Source organism: Sinocyclocheilus grahami, unplaced genomic scaffold (assembly GCF_001515645.1).
Source record: "Sinocyclocheilus grahami isolate Dianchi unplaced genomic scaffold, SAMN03320097.WGS_v1.1 scaffold603.1, whole genome shotgun sequence".
NCBI classification, from domain to species: domain Eukaryota; kingdom Metazoa; phylum Chordata; class Actinopteri; order Cypriniformes; family Cyprinidae; genus Sinocyclocheilus; species Sinocyclocheilus grahami.
In genome coordinates, this window is record NW_015505782.1 from 708,735 (window position 1) to 719,255 (window position 10,521).

The window sequence follows — 10,521 nt, forward strand, 5'->3', positions numbered from 1 at the left end:
CATCTTTAAGAATTTTTTTATTTAAACCATCACTTCAGACCAAAATATGAGTCCATAATCCATAATAAGACTTCCTCCATTGAAAATGTCAATCTTCTGTTATCCTCTCATATCAAAATCCACCCACATATTTCTTTAGAACTGTTCTGAACTGTTTTCAGTTGAAAACGGGGCTTGATCTGTGCATATTTCTCTCCTGATTCAGACCAGACAACATTTTCACTGGAGGAAGCAATGTTATGAATAGAAAACTCGTATTTTTAGCAACAGTTTAAAGTTAAAACATCTTGATGATAGATAGACACGCAGCTTTTCACTTAAGACGTTAATTGATGGAATGAAGTGGTGTGGATTGCTTATGGATTATTGTGATGTTTTTATCAGCTGTTTGGACTCTCATTCTGACGGCGCCCATTCACTGCAGAGCATCCATTGGCGAGCAAGTGATGGAATGCTAAATTTCTCCAAATCCGTTCCCATGAAGAAACAGACACAAAAAAAGGTGATACATTTTCAGCGATTTTTTTATTTCTGGTTGAACTAATTTCACTCTGTAATGCATTAGATTACAGAAGTCAAAAGGGTTGCATTTCATGTTGATTGTAGACAACTGGTGTGCAAGAAAGTTGCACGAATCACTGCAGATCTCGCAAATGACCTTGGAGGAGGATTCGGTCAGAGGACTGTAATTCGTTGCTGTGTGACTGAAAAACCTCTTTTTTTCTTCCCTGTGCATGCACTACAAAAATGCATGCTTTTTAAAGTAGGGGACGCAGGTAACGTGTTTGGTGGGCTTATGTTAAAAGCAAAAGCTCCAGTAATGAAGCTGTTGTTCAGCCACAGTCAGCAGGAGGCACTTTGAAGTGCTTTAGTCCTTGTTGATAAGAACTCTGCTGGGACCTGGATAAAGCTGACGGCCAAATTCCCTCCGTCACTTGCATGTCTCAAGGTTACCACTGCAGCACGGCCAAACGCGTAACTGTACTCTAAGAACCGTAATGCAACTGCTATATTTGCCAAAGCATACAGGGATCTTTCCATAAAGAAAGGCTGTTGCTGGATTCTCTTTGATCACATGCTTTTTTTCTCAAGAGCTCCTTGTGAACACAATGCGGATAAAATTCAATCATGTGTAACAAAGGCGTCAGTCAAGGATTTAATTGAGATGAAAGCATGCTTTGAATCCTGCGGAAGAGCCATTGCATGAGTGTTTGGCATCTCGGAAATGATTTTTGGGATGCGCTGACACATTATGCACGCTGCATGCACCACAAAACTTGCGTCACCAAACTGACGTCATTGCACGCTTACTCAACCAAGTTGCATGCATCGCTCTGAATCAGCACGATTCGAGCTTCAGCAGAGGACGGTTCTCGGTGTGTGACTGAAACAAACAAGACCACAAACACGCAGTTACTTATTGGTTCTTTATTATGAAGTGAGAAAATGCCCGGTGTCGTTTGTGCTTTACATTGTTCAAATGCTGGGGGAAAAAACCCAGGGAACAGAAGTCCAGAAATAAGTTCATTTGATTCTTTACAGCTTGTAGAAATATTCAATCCCAAAGGATTATTTACAAGGCGTCTTGCATTAAACAGTTCGTTTTCCATGTCCGTAAATACAAAAAACAGAGGTTCGACTAATACAAGGCCTGTCTACCTGAATTGCTAAGGTTTGTGCTACTATTTTTGTTGTTTTTTTTCTTCAAAAAAAGTTGGAAATGTTCTCAAAGAAGTGCTTTTCAAAGACCAATCGGCTGTGTCCAGCTGTCCATGTTGCAGTAGGATCTCCTAGAACAGCGTTTCCAGGTTTAGCGCTGTTCACATCCGCAGATTTGGAGCAAATGATCCGGATCGCGCGCAAAGCTGTCCGTTCAGCAGCGCAGGCGCCTACGTTCTAAAACTACGTTATTAAATAAGAGGCAGGCAGTGCATAACCACTTACAAAAGGACCCTATATCCCTTCCCCTCCCCGTCCCGTGGAAGTATCCGCTAATACTACTCTGGCATTTCCCTGATATTTAACTTCTGAACGACTACTGATAGTATTGGATAAAATCGTGGTTAAAAATGCTATAGTTATTACTCGTTTTAGCTTTTAAAAATACCATGCATTATTGCTCTATTCTTCATCATGACTCCCGAGAAATATTGCCGATGGATGCTATCTAGGTTTTGGCAAAAAATCCAAAGCTTCATAAAATTGGCATAGATTTCATTAGTAGTAGTGTTTTCTTTTTTTTCTTTTTTTTCCTTCTTTTTCTTTTGCATGCAACGAATTTATGAAGTGGCAACCAAAAGTAAGATATTCAGAAAGTGGCAAATGCTTTGGCATATTGATGACGAAGGCTTGGCAACTGAACGACAAATTAAAGTGCAAATTAACTGTTCGTAGGAAATAAATATATAAATACATAAATAAGTTAATGAATAAATAGTTTTACCTCAATGCTGAACACTTTTGTGGCCACTGGCAGCAGTACAATATTATCCAATACTTCGAAAAGGTTTGACCTTTCGAGAGAAAACAAAGACATTTTCAATGTCCTCTTGAGTTTTGGCAAAAACAAGTGAAATTTCGGCTCTGAATACGTGAACAGCGGGAGAAAGAGTACACTTAGAAAAGAAAAGTTAAGGTACATGCGATTAATCCTCCGAGACATTGTCGTCGTCGTTGTTGTTGTTGTTGTTGTTGTTGTGCTGTCATCCGTTCACACTTCCATTGGGCTCAAAGGAGCAAACGCTCCCTTGAAGCAGGCCGACTCGTAGTGCTTGTTCAGGTAGGACTTGAGAGCAAAGGTCTTGTTGCATCTCTTGCACTTGTAGTGCTTAAAGGCTGAGTGTGTCTGCATATGGGCGCGCAGGTTCGAGCGGTCGGCAAACGCCTTCCCGCAGTGCGCGCATCCGAAGGGCTTCTCGCCCGTGTGCGAGCGCATGTGTCCCTGTAAAAGCCAAGGCCTGCTGAAGGCCTTCCCGCATATGTCACACTTGTGCTTGAGGTCGTGGGTCAACAAATGCATGGCCATGGCCGGCATGGAGACGTAAACCTTCCCGCAGGTGGGACACTTCTTGGCCATTTTGCTGTCCATGCTGCGGTGCGTCTGCTTGTGTCTGCTCAAGTTGGAAGACGTGGCATATGTCTTTCCGCACTCGTTGCACGTGTGCCGCTGAAGGTTCCTGGGGCTCCTGATGGCTTTTCTCCTCGACCTCCCGTCCGTGATGAAGAAGGCGTCCACTGTGTAGCCCTCGCTGACCGCGTTGTCTCCATTGATGTAGCCCGAGGAGATCTCTGACTGCGGGCTGTCGGGCTGGTCCGAATCTGGCGCTCCATAGTCGCTGTAGATGGGTTCGGGCGAGGGCACTTTGATGCCGTTGTCGCTCTCGCCATCGTACGGTGCCGGGGTCATGTAGTCGCTGATGTAGCCTGTGAGGGGGAAGGTGATGCAACAGTTCCTGTTACTTCAGCTCGTTTAGGTGAACCCAGACGCAATGACTTTTTCTACATTAACCCGCACACGCGTGCAAAAAAAAATTTTTCAATATCGCCCCATTTCAATTAGCGTGGCAAACCATTTAAACACAATGGCGAGGAGAATTATATCACTTCGGTTATAATTGCATTTGCAGTCTTGATAGAAATTGTGCAGAATTGGGTCGATGTGTACCGAATGCACACAAGATATTACTCTGTAACCCCCAGATGCATGCATGAATATTCCATAAACGTCTGCTTATGCAAGTGTATGCAAAGCGCAGGTTATGTAGAGCGTGAATAATAACGTGAAACATGATCAAGCGTTCCCTTAATAGACTGCGTGCGTTGATAATTCACGTTTTGGTAACTCTCGGTGTAAATGTGAAGTACTTGTTGCTAGCGCTGCGTTTTGTAAAATAAAATGCGCCTGAAAGAGAGTCGAGTGCGTGCTTGAAAGAGCGCAACACCTGAAATGTGCCGACTCGACAAAAACTGATGCGCCTCACGGTGTTGAATACAATGTGACCGTGGGTCAACTACACGGGGTTGCGATTATAAACCATCAAACGTCAACATACATGCACTTGCCCTTGCGTAAACACTATCTGGATGTCAAATAAATGTGCTTACCTTTCTCGTGAAAGCGCAGGCTGAGGTCTGCCCTGGATCTGCCATAGGAGCTCTCCAGATCAGCGGATGAGAAATCATCAAGCTTAACCTTTTTGACCAGGAAAGACCTTGGCATGTTTTACGGTGAAGGGGAAAAGCACTCGTCCGGCGGTCGAATCGCTCGCTTTCCTCATGCAACGCTGGAGCAAAACGCGTTTTTTTAGTATCGTTCCTCTTCGGTAATGCCGAGAGTCGGATGCCAGCGCAGGGTTACGGTAGACCCTCGAGCCCCTGAATGCGCTTGTGTTGATGCAGCGCGACGCTGCGATGCTCACGGCAGAAATGCAACTTCAGCACTGGACAGCTCCTGTTTGGCGGCGCGCGTTCAGCACTGGACAGCTCCGCTCCGCTGCGCTCTCTGTCTTTCTTTCTTTTCCGCTCTCTTTAGTTCCGCTGGGACCCTTCACGACGATCGTATCTTCCTGGTTAGGGCTTTAAGTTTAAACTAACTAGTTCTCTATTTTCCGAGATGCTTTTCTACCCCTAACGACACAGAAAGGACAGTGAAACAGCTGAGTCTGCGTCAGCCTGTTCGCTCTCCTCTCTCCTGCTTTACCTCCCAGCTGTTCCGTCTGAAGGCGTCGGGCTTTCTGAAGTCTGTTGATCAGCTGTTGGGATTTATATGGCTGCGATCAGGTGGGAAATGAAGATGGAAGTACTTAATTTAATCCATAAAAAATCTCCCGGGACCAACATTGAACTGGATGGCTTAATGACGCTGTGAGACGTGCACGCCTTCGCCAGATTTTTCTCGAAGCCTGAAATGAGACAGAGGGGTTTATTTACATCACACATCCGTTCGGTTTTCATAAATGAAACGTTTTTGTAAACTGCAGTTTTATGTGACCATTTAAATGTAACCCCCTTTCTAGATAACAAATAATAGGCTTAACTTATTTAGGTTCTTAAAATAAATAAATACAAATCATCTTGCATGCAAATGTTCGTAATCAATTAATCATTTTGTTTGGAAAATTTTGTTGTTTTGCACTTCATTTGCAACGTTGCTATGTTACAAAATCTGCCCTCCCGTGCTGCGTTTTCGCGCGCTGCTTCTGCCGTGAACCCCTAAATCAACTACTGGCTGTGGCCTCAGGCTTTCAGGTCATTCTTTTACATCACGGTCTATAAACCAATGACTTTCTTTTCATGCAAATCACACGAATTGGGTACCAGAAGGTCCGTTTCCTCAATGATTCCAGTAGGAGCCATATGTCCGCAATTAACGCAGATCCTGGAGCTGTAGTACACACTGTTGTCTGACATCGTGTTCTCATTGTTCACTCCTTCAATGGGACGAATAAGGACGTCCCGCAGTAGGATTGTCGTTTCACAAACATTCAGACCCGGAGAGAAAGCGTTATAGTGATAGATGCTGCTTTGCACTCGTGTCTGTGGATACTAGAGGGTCATTATACCTTGTTCATTTTCTCATTTATGGCACGCAAGCCTTTCGCCCACTAAGATGCACTGCACGCACGCATTGCAATTTCACTGCAGTCCTACGGTTAGACAGATATGGAAGGTAGTAAAATAAATAAATAAATAATGCATACATGTTATTGCGACTGACTGAGAAAAAATTCAGAATTGCAAGATATTGCAAGGGGGGGGGGAGGCAGAATTGTGAGATAAAAATGTATTTATTTATTTCATAGCAGAAAAAAAATACTTTGACCTTGTCTTTAAAGAGTTATTAAAAAAGGAACAAATTGATAACCTGTGGATGCAATTTTTTAATAAAACACTTGTCGACTAAAATCTAAGGAAATATGGGGATTAAAGACAAAATGCAATCTTCTCTATATATTTTCTGTCCATTGAGTCATTAAAATGTGCATATTAGTTAATATAGCAGGCCCAAAAACGTCTTCCTCATAAAAAATGGGGGTAAAAAAACATTTTATTTTACACATATGTAAATGAGGGACAAAAATGGCTCTCGTTTCATAGAATGACCCTTAGGTTGATTCCACATTAATGTGCATGCATGTGTGTAACAGTATCACGAGCATGCATTGAATATGTAGGACACTGTTGCACAGCAGTTGACATTCCCAAGCGCGCGGAGAGGACGGCAGAAGCAGCCCACGGCGACCTGACGTTTATGCGGGGAGAAGGACGTTCGCGCACGGAGGCTTCTCGGGAAGTGCTGACATCAGCTGGAAAAACACAGGCGAAAAATATTGAAGTGCGCCTCATTTGCATAATAATGGTCTACGGTGTGTTGAGACACACCGAACAAACGTCTCGTCGGAGCTGAAATCAAAAGAACTTCATTGACATTTAATTCTCATGTACGCCGTTTTCAATGAGACCGATTCAAATCAGTACACAAGGCACTTCTGGAGCTGGTTGTAAAGACACGTGGAAGGTCAGAGACAGGATATTGTAGAAACACACTATTTACTTCTGTACTTCAACCCTGAAACGTCCACTTTTTTTGCTATATTCACATGAAGTGTCTTTTCATTTGATGCTCCTTTGATTATGTGAACTAACTGCACACATTTAGTTGAGCTATATTTCATGGAGTGTTCAGGTTAATTAATAATATTATTATTGTACATATACGTGGCTCAAAAACTTTTTCCTTTCTTTATTTTCTATGCATGTAAGGCCTTGTTAAATATCATATGAACATATGTTTATGTTCAGATGCAGATTTAGTGAAGAAAAAGGTAAGCCATCTTTCAGTCAACCCTGACCCTAATAGAAAACATTTGAAATGATCAGAAACATGTTTTAGTTGTTAATGAATCATTTTTTCTAATTGAGCACATCCTGGTTTTGTCAACTTTAGCAACCAATTTATGATTCTACCTGTGCACAAGAACGCAAACACTATCTAAATTAGCATTAAAATGTATTTTTTATTGACCAAACACTGGTTTTATAAAGAATATGCTTATAATTGCATTATTATGGAAGCGTGTTTCTGCTATGGGATGAAAAATAAAATTGGTAATTCTCACAGTTCTGTGTTTTTGTCTTATAATTAAAAAAAAAAAAAGTTGCAATTCTTCATGTCTTGTGTTTGTCTTGCAATTCTGCATCAGAATTGTGAGATATAAACTCAGAATTGCAAGGAAAAAAGTGATTTGTGAGAATAAATGTTGCAGTTACCGTATTAATGTTTTTATCCTGTGGGGGCAGCAAGCTTCCATACATTTTTGACCCTAATATGCATATATGCTTTTATATATGCTTTAAGAAAAAAACAGACATCTGGTTTGCACACTTATGTGGACCTCCAAAAAATGAGTTACTCACCCTCATGTTGTTTCAAACCTGTATGACTTTATTTCAAATAATATTAGACCCTTGACTTTTACTGGACTGACATTTTTCAAAATATCTTGTGCTGTGCTGCACAGAAGAAAGAAAGTCATGCAGATTTTAAACGACATACAGCTCTAGACTGTACAAATGTTTCGCCAGGTACCCTAAATTAATTTAACTAGTTCTATTCAAGTCAGAAATATGATTTAATTTGACCGAATCAACCTGACAATGTAATTTCCGTAGGTCAGATCAAGTAGAAATAGCTCTATAAGGACACACCTGCACTTTTTCGAGAGAAAAAGAACATCAGATGGATGGATGAAGCCATCATATACCGCTGAAAAGCTGACAAAAGAAAAAATAAGGTTAAACTCACAGCTTCAGACGATACAGGAAAATGTCACAATCTATTTCCACAGTCATGCGTTCATACAATCACAAGTTATTGCACCATCTATCTCTCTTACCAAAGCATACGTGCGCACGCGCACACACTTCTGCAGAGCACCACTCTTGTTCTCATGAGGGTGTGTCGGCTGAGACCTGATGTCCCTTTGCATCTGCCACGGCCGGCCGGTGACATTGATGGGCAGATTCAGGCTTAGCAGCTGCCCTCCGTCTCTCTTGCTCTCGCTCTGATTACAGGATCATATAGAAAATCTGCATTAAAAGGATGAATGCAGCATTGTGCTTATTTAGTCAAGCTGTTCAGCAAAATCTGCATTCAATGATAGACAGAACAACAGAGACAGATAGATAGATAGATAGATAGATAGATAGATAGATAGATAGATAGATAGATAGATAGATAGATAGATAGATAGATAGATAGATAGATAGATATGTGAACAGTGTATGAACAGTGTTTCACAATGTAAAATAAAGGAATGATGTGCAATAATCACATTAAGTCGATTACAAAAGAAAAGAAATGCTGTAATGCCTGGAGCTGTATCCTACGACACTTTAACACAGAAAAAAAAATGATTTTGGTTTCCCAGTTTCAGAGAACACTGGGATTTATTTGGGGTTATGAGAAACTCAAAGATTGTGTGTATTGCACTGAACACACAATAAGCCCATTACATGAATGTTATTGGTACAGTAATTGTCTGTTGAAAAAATACAATGTACACTGTTCTTGTGAAAGAATAATAGAGAGCTGTGCAAAAAAAGAAATGCTTAGACATGAATATTTTAGCTTTATTTTAGGATAATTCAAGCCAAATTCAGACATAGTGGTATTATTACCGAGCAAATATCTTATGAATAAAGCACAATTGTTTCATAAAAGTTTGCTTATGGCTCTGGCGCTGTGGAGAATAGCAGTCTCTACAACAGCTCCCGGTATATCCGGAAGAACATTCCATCTGGGAAGTTGCTTTGTCAGCTAGCTGACACATTGAAGTGATCGGAAGGATCATCAAAAGTTATAAAGACCTCAGAAGAGTTTTTGTCTTTTGAATAAATGTGACTCTTCTGATTCATTCTGCTGAATGCAGCATTTTCTTTGGTGAGTCAATGCAGGCGAAACAAATCATGTCAAGTTTATTGTCACTCCTCTATGGAAGCCCATTTCCGACCACAAAAAAAAGTCATGTGAGATTAAAAAGTCATAATTATTAGATAAATAATCAAAATTGTAGTAAAAACTCCACATTTTTGTCACATTTATGACTTTTATCTCAAAATTCCAACATTTTTCATAATTAGGATTTTTGTCCTTATTTCAACTTTTTTTTATCTCATTATTGACTTAATATCTCATACTAGGTCATAATTATGAGATATGTCAAAATATGACAAGTTGACATTTTGTTATAATTATGACTTCTTATCTCACTGAGTTTTGTAAAAAAAAAATACTGTTATAATTATGAGATAGAAAGTAAAAATTATGACAGTCAAAATCATAAGATAAAAAGCTAATTATTTTAAAAATTCAAAATTTTGTCATAATTGATTTTATCTCCTAATTTAGTTTTTTTAACATAATAATTATAATTATGATTTACCTAAGCAATGGAAATGGGCTTCAATACCCCTTTCATTGAGGGAAAAAAAATAAATGTGGTTTGTTTGAAACAAAAGGTCTAGATTTCTTTTTTATTGATTTATTCATTATTTGTTTGTGGCAGTAACTAAGGCATGTGTAGCGACGGGAACAAACCCCTAACACAAATTATTAAACTTCAGCATAGAACTCATCCTATACTAAGGGTGTATTCACACCTGTCTTGTTTGGTTCGAATGAATCGAACTCAAGTTCGTTTCCCCCTGAGACCTAGGGGGGACCCAGGTGAAAGAGGTGGTCTCGGTCCGCTTCCAAACGAACTCTGGTACGGTTGAACGGATGAACCAATGAATGGATGACCTCAAGCACACGTGTGGTTTTGTTTACGGTTTCTGGTTCACTTGCAAAAACGGCAGTGTGAAAGCGAACCGCACCAAACAAAAAAAATCAACATTGTATTTGGTCCGGACCAAAGCAAGTGAACTAGCAGACTTTCCTGGTGTGAATACACCCTAAATCATCAGATTTAACAATTTATGCCTGGCAATGGAACAAATTAAAACAAGATTTTGCAGTATAATGTGAAGGAAAGAAAAGCAGGTGCTGTATGTGTAGAAGCAGGTTCAAACTGCTCTCAGGCCTTTCATTTCCACTCTTACTCCTAATGGAGAGTTTAAACCTTAATCTCACAGGAGCGTCACCCCTTCATCCAACGCTTCAGTGCTCATGACGATAGGGAACCCTCCGTGGAGGACCTTTTGACCCATACCATCCTGACCCTCTACGCTCCAGTGGTCATTAGAGGGGAGGGGACTGACTCTCTCGTTCCCAGCATGCTCTGACAAGCGCATGCATACACTCACACATGGGGCTTCTCTTGAGAAAATCAGCTATCAGTCTAATCTGTGTGGCTCAGGAGGCTTGAGAGACATTAATCTTATTTGTCATAACCGGTCTCTGGAGAACAGACCCCACCGGCCCAACCCACGGCCCAAATGGAGGGGAAAGGGGGGCGCGCCCCAGGAAACCCCATATCGCACCCATGCAGTCCCTAAAGCTAATTAGATGTGAGAGTTAAA

General features: G+C 40.8%; 1 protein-coding gene across 1 annotated transcript; it reads right to left on the reverse strand.

The window, feature by feature from the left end:
* Nucleotides 1-1,419: 1,419 nt before the first annotated feature.
* LOC107557471 (transcriptional repressor scratch 2-like) lies at nucleotides 1,420-4,998 on the reverse strand. Its single transcript, XM_016240896.1, has 2 exons — nucleotides 4,105-4,998; nucleotides 1,420-3,423 (listed from the first exon to the last, which is right to left on the reverse strand). Exons 1-2 carry the CDS (start codon nucleotides 4,217-4,219, stop codon nucleotides 2,711-2,713), a joined length of 828 nt encoding a protein of 275 aa, XP_016096382.1. The 5' UTR covers nucleotides 4,220-4,998; the 3' UTR covers nucleotides 1,420-2,710.
* Between the last annotated feature and the right edge of the window lie 5,523 nt (nucleotides 4,999-10,521).